Source organism: Takifugu flavidus, chromosome 2 (assembly GCF_003711565.1).
Source record: "Takifugu flavidus isolate HTHZ2018 chromosome 2, ASM371156v2, whole genome shotgun sequence".
NCBI lineage: Eukaryota > Metazoa > Chordata > Actinopteri > Tetraodontiformes > Tetraodontidae > Takifugu > Takifugu flavidus.
In genome coordinates, this window is record NC_079521.1 from 6,052,640 (window position 1) to 6,068,091 (window position 15,452).

At 43.3% G+C, this 15,452-nt stretch overlaps 4 protein-coding genes across 6 annotated transcripts; 2 read left to right on the plus strand and 2 right to left on the minus strand.

Annotated features, from left to right (window-relative positions):
- Window positions 1-138: 138 nt before the first annotated feature.
- Window positions 139-3,952, minus strand: LOC130521551 (uncharacterized). The gene is made up of 10 exons (XM_057025179.1): window positions 3,669-3,952; window positions 3,507-3,595; window positions 3,310-3,436; window positions 3,067-3,212; window positions 2,823-2,968; window positions 2,587-2,749; window positions 2,228-2,321; window positions 2,009-2,108; window positions 1,799-1,872; window positions 139-1,723 (listed from the first exon to the last, which is right to left on the minus strand). The coding sequence occupies exons 1-10, from the start codon at window positions 3,677-3,679 to the stop codon at window positions 913-915; spliced, it is 1,761 nt and encodes a 586-aa protein (XP_056881159.1). The 5' UTR covers window positions 3,680-3,952; the 3' UTR covers window positions 139-912.
- A 264-nt stretch (window positions 3,953-4,216) lies between these two features.
- Window positions 4,217-8,184, plus strand: ddias (DNA damage-induced apoptosis suppressor). Its single transcript, XM_057025170.1, has 5 exons — window positions 4,217-4,524; window positions 4,602-4,763; window positions 5,031-5,139; window positions 5,513-5,826; window positions 5,997-8,184. The coding sequence occupies exons 1-5, from the start codon at window positions 4,403-4,405 to the stop codon at window positions 7,651-7,653; spliced, it is 2,364 nt and encodes a 787-aa protein (XP_056881150.1). The 5' UTR covers window positions 4,217-4,402; the 3' UTR covers window positions 7,654-8,184.
- Window positions 8,185-8,482: 298 nt separating this feature from the next.
- Window positions 8,483-13,347, plus strand: LOC130521547 (uncharacterized). Its single transcript, XM_057025174.1, has 3 exons — window positions 8,483-9,323; window positions 9,609-9,748; window positions 9,890-13,347. The coding sequence occupies exons 1-3, from the start codon at window positions 9,318-9,320 to the stop codon at window positions 11,844-11,846; spliced, it is 2,103 nt and encodes a 700-aa protein (XP_056881154.1). The 5' UTR covers window positions 8,483-9,317; the 3' UTR covers window positions 11,847-13,347.
- Window positions 12,092-14,922, minus strand: si:ch1073-291c23.2 (uncharacterized protein LOC799862 homolog). 3 transcript variants are annotated; one of them, XM_057025230.1, is made up of 7 exons: window positions 14,771-14,922; window positions 14,204-14,305; window positions 13,987-14,100; window positions 13,779-13,835; window positions 13,519-13,680; window positions 12,896-13,009; window positions 12,092-12,819 (listed from the first exon to the last, which is right to left on the minus strand). In XM_057025230.1, the coding sequence occupies exons 2-7, from the start codon at window positions 14,303-14,305 to the stop codon at window positions 12,772-12,774; spliced, it is 597 nt and encodes a 198-aa protein (XP_056881210.1). In that variant the 5' UTR covers window positions 14,771-14,922; the 3' UTR covers window positions 12,092-12,771. The 3 variants fall into 3 exon arrangements, with proteins under 3 accessions (XP_056881210.1, XP_056881208.1, XP_056881211.1); XM_057025228.1 differs by having other exon boundaries at window positions 14,579-14,775; XM_057025231.1 differs by lacking the exons at window positions 12,092-12,819; window positions 14,771-14,922 and having other exon boundaries at window positions 13,478-13,680; window positions 14,204-14,763.
- Window positions 14,923-15,452: the final 530 nt, after the last annotated feature.

Below are 15,452 nucleotides of genomic sequence, written 5' to 3' on the forward strand. Positions count from 1 at the left end.
TAGCAATAAACTCAGAGTGACGCATGTTTACCGCTGATCTTTTCTTCTTTAAAAGCCTCAGCCTTGATCTGACTCACTAATGGCTGATGCTGGTGTATAGTTACAATCTTCCAATATTCAACGAAACAACAAAACAAATGCCGTCAGTGATTTTATTTAGGACAAACACTTGCCATCAAAATCTCGCAACGACATTTTACACACCATTAGGCACATTACAATAACATGTAATTTACTGTGCCCTGTGTTTGTAGAATAACAGAGTGAAAAGTAGAGTTCAAAGTTGCCATAAGCTGTTTAAGCACAGTAAATTAGGCCCTTTATAAATCAAGCAATGTATTTACATGTACATTTCTTCACTGATTCTCTATTTTAACAAGTACAAAGAACTTTTAATCTATTCTCTGTAATCTGAGAATAATGTTGTTGACTTCTGAGCTTGTATCTTAAAGGTTGGTGGTTAACCTGGATGAACCAGTTGAAACATCAAGAGGGTCAAAATGAACTTGGTACCATTTAAATATGAATATTTCCCTGCTGCTTTGCATTATGGATACATATTATTTAGTGACACACTGGTTAATATCGGACCCAACCCTCTGCTGTTCTTGGTCCTCTCCATCCTCCTTAGTCCCAGTGAGAACCCCAACATCATCTCTGCCTCCTGTCTTCTTCCTCATCCCTTTCCTTCTTGCAGATCTGCTTCTACTATCCTTTAACTCCCAAGCATTTACAAAAAATTTGCACATTTGTTGAGAAGCTTACTAAAGTTTCAGTGTAACATCAGTGTATTCAGAGGAAAAGTGAAAGATTTACACCAGCTCCAAATATTTTTAGAAGATGGAAAAAAGGAGGTAAAGCTCTGCTATAGTGACCTTAAGTTGAGAGTACAATCACATTCTCAACATTTCATTACCAGACATGTGTGGCCTCCACGCTTTGGTAGCCACTGTCAATAATCATTGGTGTTGACTGGTCAGCAGAGAGCAGTGACAAAAAGGGTGTTTGGAAGGTTGGAGAGGCGGCGCCACAGCGGGCATTATCAGTGCAACAGGAAACCACCGTATGGCTGATGGATTCAGTTGTGGCAGTAAGGAGCTTGTCTGGATGTCCACTTAGGTCAGTGCTACACTTCTCTAATGTCAGATCATCAGATGGCTCCACCAGACTCTGAAAGGTCTGGTAACTGAAATCCACGGGCAGAGGGCTGTTTGAGCCTGATGGACCACCACTGCAGATGCCAGTCTCGTCACATAAAATGAACTTTTCGCTTGCATTATCAATGCTAGACACCGAAGAGCAGGCGGAGATACCTACTTGCGGAAATACGTCAAAATCCGCCTTGTGTACTTGATAGGACATATCTGTGTCCACGAGAGGCAGAGAGGCTGAAGTAAGGAGCAGATGTGCCGGCAGCTGCTGGCCATCGCAGATCACACTGTCACCATCAGCACCATGATACACTGGGTCGCAAAGCAACTGGCCTTGTGTTTGGACCTCTGACCCCTCCTGCTGCTGTGGGATAGTGGGCAAGACGATGGAATAACTTTTGTTTTCAAACCCACACGATCTAAAAGCGTTGTCGTCAGCTCTGACATGAAGATTGGAGGGAGAGGAGCATGAACTGCTGTTTGACAGCCTGTCAGTGAAGAGAGTTGATATTGGGCTTATACTGGTGAAGGGTGAAGGGTGATCTCCTGTTGTGATTACAGACTCCAGCAACCTGAAGACACAGGACAGGGTTACAAACACAGCCAATGAAAGGACACATGCGGAGCACAGACGCGATCACACTGACCACAGCTTGCTGTCATCTGTCACCAGAGGTTCCACATGGACCAGAGAAAAAATGGGCGGCACAGGTTTCAGGATCTACAGAATATTCCATTGAAAAGAAAACAGAACAAATGAAAACAACACTTTTTACATGTCTTTTCCCCCCAGATCATAGAAAATAAGTTTGATTCTGTTGTTTGTGTGGTTGAGCAGTAATAATGTGAATTCAAACCCGAGGATGCAGGTCTTTCACCATTTGTTCAGTCGGACTGATAAGAAGAAGTTTTGGTTTTGGACATTTGGCAATTTTGTCCCACCACAAATCTTTTAACCTGTAATTCAAAATGTGTCAAAAGTTAACAGGAAATGGCAGGCGAGCACATTATGACAGAGCTGCATTTAATGTGATTTACAAAGAGAACTGAGGAAACATTTTAAATGTGCAACGTACTTTACAAAACAGAGGAATGCCACACTACTGATGAGGACTGAAGCGATGCTGAGGCTGGTGATTATGATCAAGGCAAGAGTAGCATCAGACATGGCTGTGGAGGAACATCACAACACACAGTATAAATGTGTAACCGGGGGTCAGAACAACACAGACCCATACATGAACAAAGCTGCTTTCAGCTGCTCTGTGCAACTGAACGAGAGGTGTAGTCAGCAACAATGACTGGCTCTATGTATAAATTGCAGCTGGTAGCCAGGATGTGATGCGTGAGAGAGTGATAAGCAACATCATGTAGCAACATGCAGAAATTCAAGTGTCTTTACAACAAATCTTTTCTTTAAAAAGCCCAAACTCACGCGTTGTGAAATCCTTCTCAGCACTGCAGTCACTGTAACGCCCGCTCAAGTCACTGTAACTTCTCACACAGACCACATATGTTGAACTTGGCTCCAAATCTTGACTGGGTAGCTGGCTAACTTTCAGACCATGTTCAATAGCCGGTGTTTCAAATCTAAAAAGCTGGCATAAAGTTTAAATAACTATATAAACACCACAACAAAGTAAAATAAAGAGGCGTCGTGGTTACCCTTACCTTTGTTGTCTCTCCTTTTTTAAAATAAGTCACATTGGCCTTCAAGTAATTATCAACCAAGTGGTCCTCCATGTTTGACTTCCACTTGATTTCAATAACTCCCTTGGAATTCCCGATTGAGACAACTGTTGGGACTCTGGGCTTTACTGTAGAAGAATAAAGGTAGAATAATGGGTTTTGATCAGCCTAGATCCTGATAAATCTCAAAATTCTCTATGTGTAGATTATTCTGCTTTCTACTCACTGCTAGCACTTATGTCCATGTGTGTGGAGCCCAAACTCTCATTGCCCTTCCAAACAATCACAGTATGAGTAGCACCATAAATTAGGTCAATAGTGTCCAGGGAACAGTTGCATCGCCCTGCAGTACCTTGGCTGCAGTTTATGTCCCTATTAAATACAAAACATGTTAATTCAGAGGAATCCACAGCAAAATAAATGCAACCCCCCTCCCAATTTTAGTGAATTAGATTGAAAAACAACTCACTTATTTTCTTCCAAGAAACGTAACCTGTAGAGGCTGCAGTTGGGCGCTTTCACGTCACAAGAAATAGTATCGATCAAGTCATTGGTACAATCCAAATTTTGAACTATCGTGTTTGGATCATCCAAACCTGCACGCACAAAGAATGGTCATAAGAATGGTCTTCTGAGTCTGGTAAAGAGTTTAAAAGTGAGTCGTACCGAAAGTATATCCTCCATATATACCAACGAGAACTGGTAACACATTTCCCCAAATCAACAGGACAGAAATGATCCAATTGCCATGACGCCTGAAAGAAAACACAACTAATTTACTCTGACGAGCTTACTGTCACATTTAAGATGCCCAAAGATCAACATTACCTTAACTCCATGTCGAAAGGAGATGTTCTACCCTGAAGGCTGCAGCAGAGTGCGAGTGAGCAATTTTCCTATGCACTTCCAGTAAGAGTGCCCCAGTATTCGCAGGAAGTGTTGCGTTCATGGTCGGGATAGGTGTGTCCGTTCTGCCAACCCGTATGCGGAACAGATATCGTTATAATATAATCAAATGATCATAGCAGAAATTTTCACTAAAGCTCTGCTCATTCGCTTCAAAACATGTTGGAAAAACGCAGGAATATGTTATTTCCTACTTTCGGTTCTGTCCACGCTATAATAACAAAAATAACAACATCATTCTGTTATTTTCCAACAAATGGTGCTAAATCGAGGCACTGTGTAATGTCTGCGCGTCTTTGAATATTTTAAAGCAGCTTGTTGACTCTACTGCTTTTGCTATTCGCTTGTTTTTAGCGTCGTCTTGTTATTTATTGGAAATTTTTTGAATTTCGCATTGAACTTGTGGTGGCCTCATGGAAACGGTAGGTGGCGTTAATGGGTGACGAAAACACCAAAGAAGAAGAAAACAACGAAAGCAACGGAAGAACAAGACGTCTCGTTAGAGTATTGGCGTTTAGTTGAGATCTTTAGAGATTTTATTTTACAAGTTGGGCTTGAAGCCGGTACCGGGATCCACGTGTCCTTATTGTGTTAGCGCCAATCATGCTTCGTAAGAAACATGTAATTAACTTCATTGACTGTGGGGACACAGAAATATGACGGTATCCGTCAGACGGGCGCTGGTGGACTGTGTCGTGTTGTCCGTTCAGGACACTGCTGTGTTTTATCCCTGCTGTAAAGGATGCTTCTGCAGGATTACTATCGATCAGCGAGACAGGTTAAAAAAAACTGTTATAGAGGAGGGAGGGGTCATGATGAGGCTCAAGCATAATCTCTTTATTTGTCTGATCACAGGTGCAGATGTTCCAGGTGTGGCTACAGCTGCACGGCGGACCGGGTGGAACACAGATACCGGCTGTCGCTGAAGGTGGCCCGGGATGGCTGCATGTTTGGTGTAACCGTGTTTGGAACATGTTTGAACCCGTTTTTTGGCATTGATGCAAGTGCTTTACAGAGGTTAGCACAGCAAATTGTCTTTAAGCATGATTCAACTTCTGAAATGTGCCAAGACTTTTTATTGTTACAGAATAATAGCATTGCATCAGATTACATCATTAGCTATCATCTTCACAATGATGCAATGACTCTGAGAGCTGGTCAAATGAATTATTAAACTTAACTATTTTTATTTAAAGCCCAACCACTAAGTCTGCTATCAAATCCTTACATGGTCTCCCTCACTTTAAAGTTTAGCTTTTTGATTTCTGTGGTTGTATTTCAAAGGTTAGTGGTTAACCTGGATGAACCAGTTGGAACATCAAGGAGGTCCACGTTATTACTGAAGGCTGTCCAGGACTGTTTCATTGGCAGACATTTTATCTTTGGATTTAAGGTATTTGTGCTTTGGTAACTGTTTGAAACTGGGTCTAACTTTCTTTTCTTAAATTAATTAATTAGTTCCAATTAAATTTGAATATTTTCATTTTTGCATTACAGTTTCATTTTATTTAGTGACTCTGATAAATATGATTGGTTCAGGATACAATAAATTTTTCTTGAACAGTCAAAACAAATGTCTAGAAGGCCAATAATGTCATAACCTAGTGTTAAGCTTATTATAAAAATTCCAGAACTTCTACAAACCATTTGTTTGTGGTTAAACAGGTTCAGTTTGAATTGATTTGCTTCTAGACATCAATATTCAGCCATTAATAATGGAATTGACAGTGACAGATTAAGTCTCTGCTCTTGTTTGTTTCCTGTAGTTTCATGAAAGTGAACCTCAGCCTTGGATCAAGAGAGCTGTTCAGAATGGATCTGGCATTAATGACCAATCGCACGTTATTGCTAGTCAGATGATTCTTCCTCAAGCTACAGGCCTGGAGGGCTGCATGGTCATTAGCTATTATCAGAGTCTTCTTCAGAAAGCTGCAGAATTTGAGCTTGGATCTTCTGATGCCAGCGAAATTCCCAGATTTCCACCAGCATCCCTGCTTGTAATTCCTCATTCTTCTCCTGGAAGTAGCTACAGCAATGATGAACTGTGGTCCACCAGCCGTCTTTCTGATTCAGCACTAAGGTATTGAGAGCATGAGCACACCCCTAGTCTTGGGTTAGGGCCTTAGTCTTGAATGAAAAAAGTTATAATTTTCCCAGTTGATCTAGCAGTTTTCTGGTCATTGAAGAGTTTATTTTATTTATTTATTCACCGTTTTAAACTTCTTGACAGATGTCTCTGCTCTCTCTCAGTTCACAGCACCCAGACTCCACCTTTGCTCCTACTCCTCCATGGCAACAATCACTTGGACTAGTGACTTCATCAGCAGAGCAGGAGCAAGACGGCTGTAACCGGGACATTGAAGATGATAGCCAAGTAGAGAGGTTCAACTCATCACATCTCCAAAAAGGAAATGGTCCTAAAGACCACGAGGAATCTGAGGAGACAGCAGTGTCACCTTTTTCTTTAGGGCATGGATCTCCTGACCAGCTGATGTTAGACAGACACTCAGTTATCCAGACAGCTCCTGGAAACACTTCAGTCGTGAGCTCAGAGGTCAGTCCTGGCTCACTGGGCCACATTTCCAGAGCAATGTGGCTCTCTACAAAAGACCTCACTGAAACGTTGATGTTGGGTTCTGTGGCTTGGGAGGATTTGCCTTTATCTGATAGTCTTACAGAGTTTTTTTGTGAGAAACAAGGCTGTGATGTAACAGAATCCCAAAGAAATGCACACAATCAGAGAGAAAGGCCAAGAATCACCCCAGAAATCACACCACAGGACAAGATCTCATCAATTCAGTCCAGTCATGCTTCTAAGGGTGACCATTTACAGGCGCTGATGGATATCACTAACACGTCTGAACGGATAGAAGCTGATGGACATGATTTCTCTGAGCAGCTGTGCAAGAATCATGTGACATCTGTAAGCATTCATGCCAAAGACACAAGTTCTGATGGATGCAATCAGGAAAATGAGGAGGAAGAGGAGCACTGTGAAATGGAGGTATACAACTGTTCCGCAGACCTGTTCAGTAATGTTGACGTGGCAACAGAGACGCCCAACAGAACGGTCAGATGCATCACAAAAACACGTCTGCCGATGTCACATAAGCGCCGCTTGAGTGAACAGATGAATATTTCACATGTAACGCCAAACAAACCCAAACTGAAGCAGAAGAAAAGTGACGACATGGACAATCCACCAGTCACACCACAGCTCCACTTCATCCCTCCTTCTCAGTCCACCCCCATTGTGACAACTGGGTCTCCTGCCTCTTACAGATGCTCCACAGCTGTTGGACTCAGTTCCCTTCCTGACTGTCAGGAATCTTTAGACTTGGCAAGCCATACACCAGCTAAAATCAACCCGTCGCTGTGTAAACTGAACCCCCTCGTTAAATCGCTTTGCCATTGTGACAAAACCACTTCTGTCAGTTGCAGCAGCACGTTTACTCTTAAACGACGGTTCTGGAATCCAGAGATAACTAAAAGAGATCGGCTGCCTGTGCAGGTCCAGACAGCAGCTCAGAATATTCCACCAACAGAAAAAGTCATCCACAGGTGTGGCACAAGCAGTGCTGTTGTGATTGTATGTGGGGGCATTAATGAAATGCTCATTCCTCCCACTCCTCTAGCTAGAACACAACCGAGAGCAAAGCCCAGAAAACAAAGCCCTGCTCACAACAGCAGCCCAAACGTGCAGTGTGTTTGGGAGAAGGAGCAGGAGGATGGACGTAACAGTGGAGAAACTGCAAGGAATCAGGATTTTACGTCATTGTGGGAACCATCAGGAAATCAAGATAGTGAGGCTGTTGTGAGGGCCAGTCTGGGCGCATCACCCTGTTACCTCCTTGATGAGAGCAACGAATGTGACTGGTCCAGAGATCTGTTCTCTGATTCAGCGTGATCGCGTTGCAAATGGACTGTAAAATGAATGTGATTATCACACTAGACGCTATTGTAAGAAAGAGGTCAGACTGAACAACTCAGCCTGAACTGCAGCAAAGCTTTAAACAGTAGATTTTAGAGAGAATATTTTTAAAATCACGCACAGGATACTTTAAACCAAATACCTTGTTTGGTGAAAGCAAGGCAGGAATATTGCACTTTCAGTGTAAACCAATGCCAGGACAAACTTCTGTCAGTCTCTTTGAATTAGTGTGTCCCAGGTCTGTTGGCAGCCCTGAATTTGACCTTCACAGGGTGTCAAATATGACTGTAGACTTTGTCACATAGTTTTAATATATCTGTAAACCCCTGAGCTATCTTGCACCTCTAAAGAGCTCCTGTTCTTAAAAACACCTGTCAAATCCACCATATCATGTATCTGTCTGTTGAAAATGTTTTCACCAACTTGAGGCTTATGAAGTTTTTATATTTGGAGCGTGTCAGAAAGACAATAGTGTCTTCATTTGCCCCATTAAAAATATCGAAGGCAGTCATCTCCATTATGAATTTAAATCACATTTATCAGTTCATTCACTCTGCAAAGCGTCTTACCTGTTGAGTCTACTGGGTATTTTATTGATATTATAAATGTGCAGAATAATTTAGGGAAAAGTCACATATTTAATCTAAGTTCACTGGTGAACTGTTGTTTCCAGAGATTCTGTGTAAGATTAGGTTCAGTGTGTCACAGGGTGCCTGCTGTGGAGTTTCCATTGCTCTGTTCCAGTGACTACTGAGTTGTAGCGTAGTTGGAGATTAAGAGGCGTGACAGCCACATGGTGTCTCAGGGAGGAGACATGGCCCAGCATGGAGTTGTCAACAAAGCGTCAGCCGGGGCGGGAAGTTGTGGCGCTCATAGAATGAGGAGGGCTAGAGTTGATTCAGAGAGTTCTGTCTCATCTTATTTAAAGCATATGTAATTTTACTGCTGCTTTTTGTTTTATTTGATCATAGATCATAAAATTTAAAAGCCTTTACAGTTTTGGGGACAACTAAGAGTTGTTCCAGTAGGATTCCATTTTTATAAAGAAAATTAACCTAAAATGAATAGTCATTCTGTATGGAATATATTGATATTATGTTTATTATCAATAATAAATAATCATCTAAATTAATAAAAATCCTAATAACACATATAATTAGGGTTATTTGGTCTATATAACACAAATAGATAATATGCTAAGACATCCTAATAAGTGTGTTTATGTGACGTTTCAAATCAGAAGACAAATTTAAGTTATTCAAGTTATCATTGTTTCATTCAGCCTCTTGTGACTGACCTGTGACCTCATTATGGGTTTACTGTGCAAACATAACGTTTGGTTCTATTAGCTGCGGTTCTATGATCCTGCGGTCGTGTAACTGGCGTTCTGTGGGCCGGTCTGAGTCCATTTCCATAACGGGTCATGGAAATTCTGACGTTGGGCACCAGTGTTCCATATAAGCACCTGTCTTAACACGTCACATCCAAGCTCCCAATATGAAACTCGTGTGATTGTTTTCCGAATGACAGTGCGTAGACGGTGGACAGGAACTATATATCCTTCATGGGAGTTCCACTCTTCATTCGGCTGCAGACACAGCAGTCTGTGGGTCTAAGGGAAGGTCGGACCCTCTCTTGCTATGGAGGTAGGATTTTACACCCATTTCTACTCTAACAATTTCTATCATTAATATTCAGACTTTTCACTTTCTCATGCAGTTAAAATACACAAGAATGAAAATACAGAATTGATTAATTGACTTCTGTAAAATAACCTGTGTGCAGTTATTGAATCAACTGTATGTCTAAACTCGTTCATACTAACCAAGGCTGAAGTTAAAGCAATCAGAACCTGTTAAGTTGTGTATTTTGCATCCGATTCTACTGTATGATCACGTGATGTGTGACTAATGGACCCCTGTACTGTCTAGGGGCCACAATGTGTCCCAAAAAGAGGTGATCATTCGGGGTTACTGCTGGCAAATCTCAACCTCCAGAGAAACCAAGCTCAGTTCTGTGACTGTGTAGTCAGACAGGGACAGAGCTCGAACCTGCTCTACCCTGCCCACAGGTGAACAGCACTCTTAGTTTGTTAATGATTAGGAACATCACAACATGCAGAAAATTAGATATTATCTTAAAATGCATCATTCATGTGTTCATATTGTTTCCTTCCAACTTATACATCATCAGGTTCATGTCTGTTATTCAGGTGTGTTCTGGCTGCCTCCAGTCCAGTGTTGGCATCAATCGTATCCTCTACTGGTGCCCTGGTGGAGCTGCAGGTTCCCTGTCTCTCTGACTCAGTATTAGCGCACGTGTTGGACTACATTTACACGGGGGCTTTACCGGGCACTCAGAGCCACCAGCAGTTCTCCAATTTATTCACTGCTGCCTGCTACCTGAAGATGGATGATCTCAGGAGGAGGCTGGAGACTCAGGCCAAACAGCTGCAGCTATCAGGCTCATACAATGGAGCTTCACTGGAGAGCACCTGGGAAGATACACCCAGAGGAGCTGCAACCAGCAGCTGCAGCATGTCTGGGCAAACTTTACAGGGCATAAATACAGGTAGCTGTGGCCAGATAACTATTGTACCATCTTGGAAGTTACCCAAAGCCATTCCTGTCCCTGTTGAGATGTGCGGGGTGTCCAGGAGGGCCACCGAGGTGCAACAATATCAGGTTCACTCAGCTTGTCCTGCAAATCCAGAGAGTTGGCTGCAGAGCACAGAGATGCGAACTGGGGCAGCTGAGAACAAGAGAAGATCAGCCAAAGAGGGAGAGATGAAGAGAATTGAGGCAACTCAGCAGCTCTGTTTAGTGGCCACATCAGAGCTGGAAGAGGCACAAACTCTCAGAGGGGACGAGCAGATCCATTACACTGCCGGTTGTGGAGACAACGTCACCTCTCCCTCATCACCACGTCCGTCTTGTGGGGCAGTGCCGGTGATTCGCCACAGCAGCACAGCTGCTGTAGCAGAAGCATGTAAGGTGCCTACTTACCACCCCCCTTTTGAAGAAATTTCTGCTCAGCCCAGTTCACATAATGGAACACAAAGTTTTGATTGCTGCAGTCGCTCAGATGACCACATTGGACATAGTTCCAAGTCAGCAGAGGAGCAGCCACATCCTGTAGAAGAGCCAGACACTGGAAGTGTCTTCAAGTATGAGGGTGTGTCCACCACTGAAGAAAGAAAAGAGCAACACACTTATTTGAGCAGGTGTGTGACTGATACAGATAAACTGTCCAGCAGGCCAAGTCTGCACACAACAGAGAAGAACACAGAAGGTCCCGCTTTTGTCCAACATGAAGGCAACGGGGAGAACTCACAGCTATGTGCAACTACTACTGTACAAATGGACAACACGTGTGACCCCTCGGAAAGTGTAGTGGAGCAGTCGTACCACGCACACCTTCATTATCACTGGCTGCGCCCAGAGGACACGCTTCTATCACACAGAACATCTGATCAAAAGCACGGCCACACTGGTCTGTCAGGAAAGGCCAGTGATGAGGATGAGGAGGGCCTGTGTTCCAATGCAGCTCAGCACTTTACCCCTGCAGACCAGGTTCTGCTGCTGGACATTAGCACAAAACCTCCAGAGCTGCTCATATCCTACAGCTACGGCAAACAAGGTGATTGGGGGCTGCTTGGTCAGGACACATCTGGGAACCAAAGAGAAGGTGAAGCAGCTGGAACCATTGCTGACAACAGAAAAAGTGGGCTCAAGGACAAAAAGGTTGATGTGGAATCCATTGACAAAACATCAGAAACACTCGGAGATCAGGTGAAAGATCCTGATGCTGATGAGGAGAACTATACCCTAAAGTTTACGCCTTCTTGCATGCCGGACTCTCTACAAGCACCCACCTCACACACCTCGTCTCTCTGCATACCTTCAACCATTTCAGCCAACATGCCAACGGTTATATCGCCTCAGCTGTCAAATCACCACCCCTTCCAGTGTTCTATGTGCCATCGTTCCTTCAGCCAAAGAGGCTCTCTGAATAGACACATGCGGAGCCACCTTGGCATACGTCCTTTCCCCTGCCCTCGGTGCCCTATGACCTTTTCACGCCAGTACCGAGTCTCAGAGCACATGCGTGTTCACCAGCGATGTGTCCTTGGGAATGACTTTCAGAAGCCACGTGCCTCGTCAACATGAGTTAATGAGTCAAAGGTTACTGTAAGTCTTTTGGGTTTTCTGGGCCTGTGCATAATCGGTTTTCCTGTGCAAATATGTAGGAAAAGGTTACAGTCCTCATCAGTGCATTTTTTATTTTTTATTTTTTCTTGTGTTTCTCTGAGCCAGTGTGGTAATTGTTTTGAAGCTCCACCCCTTAAGGTTGACATTAGCCACCGTGAGTAGTGAATCTGTTGAATGTTCCACAGTGAAAATGTTTAAACAAGTTGTACAAAATCAACTTTTATTGGAAAAAAAGACTTTACTGAAGTGAAAAATGTAACATGTAACAAAAATGTAATGTAAATGTACACAACACTGTAGAGAATAAGAGTGAATTATTGGCCCCTGCACAGTGTGATGTCAACACATTCCATGCACTACATGTTGTCAGCAGGTGCTGCTCCATATTTCAGACATCATGTGGCATTTTGATATGGCTGTAATAACCACCGGTCAGTAATGTGACTGATATTCCCTGTTTAGAATAGTCATACATTTGTGATCTTAATTTGTCTGCAGCAGCTGCAGACTCAGTTTGAAGCCTTTATATTTATTTCATTGTTGTTTGTGATGATTCGAGCCTCACAAAACTGAAACTGTCCTTTTCATTTCTCTGCAGGATGACACAATCTGCAGGCTGTTGACAGTGGAATTCATTTACAATGTCCCCCCTTCAATACAAAAATACAAAATGGGAAATAATTCACAGCTTTAGACACAAGTCTTTCAAAATATATAGGTGCCTTACGTACATCTGTAGTAAAATGCATTTCTACATAACATTTGAATATATGTTTTGAGGAAACCCTTTAACATTTGTTATACTGTGGTTAAATAGCTGATTTAAAGGAGAAACTCTTCATCGGCGGCTTGTTATCTCGCCTTGCTTTGTTCCCCATTTGCTTTACTCCACCGGCATTTCAATTGGCGCAGTTGTCATGACAACAATGGCCTACGGAGAAGAAAAATGCAGGTCAGTCTAGTGTTTGACAGCCAGAGACACCCTTCAGCTGCGTGTTTGTTCTCACCTGGCTTTTTGTTGAGCGCAGGGCGGCGCCAGCAAGAACCGACATCACGATGAAAACAACCACGCACATGAGGCAGTAGCACAGGTAGACAACCTCTATAGACACAGCCATGGCCTGCCCCAAGGAAAGGTCAGATGTGCCAGAACATGAAGACAACCACAAGAAAAAGGATGTCATCCACTATATTTCACCTAAACTGTCTGCCTCCACTGATTTGGTTATTAGCTGTATTTAGGGCACAGCAGAATGTCTGAAAGGGAAGAACATACTTTATCGTCATTATATTTTATGACCGTGTGAATCCGCTGCCTTGTTTTTGTCACCCTCATCAGACTCACCTGGGCAGGTGAGTGGTGGGAGCACCTGAACCAGCTGCAGCCCATCACCCATCAGCTTGTACAGCCTGTGTACAGCCACTTGGCTTGCTGTGTTAATAAACACACATCTTCTGACTTTAACTTGTGGTTTTCAGGCTTCGGCCTGCAGCTGGACGGCCCCTCACATATAGAAGCTTGTACAGTGAAATTTTAAGGTGCCTCTGATCAAACTAACCTGCACCCTTTTGGTGTGTTTGTTACGTACCTTAAAATAAAACTTTGGTAAATGATGGGAGCACCAATCACCTCATGATATTCTGACCATTGCATGGCCGTCTCTGTGACATTGTCATATATGTCATGGATGGTGTAATCATGATGCCTGAAGTGTATGTTGAGTATGATTTGCAGGATGGTCCAAAAGATTCCCAGAATGGTCACGATGGTCAGGGCCAACGATATGGTCACCTGTGGATGAGAGCGAAGCAGGAAAACCCCGAGAGGGCAGTCTGGAGATGTTTCCACTTAACACTTCAGCAGATCTGTGAAATCACAAGTGATCTTACTGTTTTTTTGGTGGTGTTGTACTCAGTCACGATGTACAGGATCCCACAAATGATGAACTACAGGAGGAGACGGGAAGGATTCCATCAGGAAACTCTTAAGGTGATAAAAACTGAAACTTTGTCTGACAGGAACCAACATTTTTAAGGTTGATTAAAAGCAAATTTCTAAATGCTCCTAAAACTGAAGAGTTTTAGAAAAACAACCAACCATTATTCCCAGTAGGACACCAGGTGGGAAAACTGTCCACATGTGGTGACTACTTTCTCTCACAACTGTCACGCATATGATGAAAAAGGAACAGCCCAGAACCAGCAAAGCGCTCTGAGATCAGAACCAAACACACAATCCAGACTTTAGCAATCAGAACCAAACACACGAGAGCAGAACCAAACACACGAGAGCAGAACCAAACACAAGATCTCACTCCGGTGATCTTGGGTTGTCCCTTCATGAAGTAGTGCAGAGGTTTGCTGCCCCCCACAGTGGTGCTCTGAATCCTGGCGTCACAGTGGAGTTCAGCAGACATCTGATGTAGAAAGGCAAGCAGGAAACAGATGTTCATCAACCTGGAAATTCACCTGAAGCAGAGCCCTGACAGAAGACCAGCAAAAGGAAAGTTCACACCCCAAAATGTCCCATGTCAGCATTGAGGATGAAGAGAGTGAGCGAACAGAAGAGGAGATGAAGATGAACATGGCAAGAATGTCAGAGGCCCATAACACCTCTCGTCTCAACATTTGTCAAATTCGATGTGCATCCCCAAAAGCACCTTCTCAGTGTAAAACAGGACTGAACTCACAGCTGCATCTTTGTCCACTTTCATTTGAAATGACATGTCCAAACAGTTTTACCGTTCTGTCACTGTTAAACATGTTTCCTTTTGTGTCTGTTCTGCTATGAAACAAGGCACTTTCAGCATGTTAGGATTAAATCACAAGTGGAAGTAAATTAAAATGTATCTGTTAATACGGACAGAAAAGCAGACACAGACCTTGTTCTCTCGGTGGTTGAGGGATTTTGCAACTTTCACATCTGGAGCAGCGAGATGGGTGGTTGGAGAATGAGCCTCTCATTTTGAACCTGCCCAGAAGATCTGAGGCCTGAATAATATCCTGTCATGTGACACCAGAGCTGTGTTCAAGCTTTTGGACTCTTCTCTGCTTCCCTTTTTTAGGCAGTGGTGTGGAGTTTGTAATGAACCATAATACAATATGTCCTGTCCTGTCCTGTCCCAGTCAATAAAGGGAGACACCATGACGAAGAAGCTGGTTCAGTCATGGCTGTCAGTGATCTCTTTAGATTCCCCAAATGTCTCCACTGCGTAAGCATTGAGGCCCTGAATGCTTAAAACGCCTGTTGAGAGCTGTTCCACTATAAGCCATGTGCTCATTAGGCCCTAATGTCATAAATATCTGGAGAACAACAGAAATACATCTTACAAATGTACAAGTAGGGGAGTAAACATTACAGACAGTTGCATGGCCACAGTTAATGTTCTGCAGTCAAAAATGGTGGACTCCGAAAAAAGGCTCCAACAGCCCTTCACCCTCAACAGGGTGGGGGGTGTTTGGGGGGTGGGGGTGGGGGTTTGCGGGGAACAGAAAAAGCAGGAATGTGCTTGAATGACTGTTGTGAGGCAAGACAGATCAAACTGCCAACGTTTTATAGTTTTC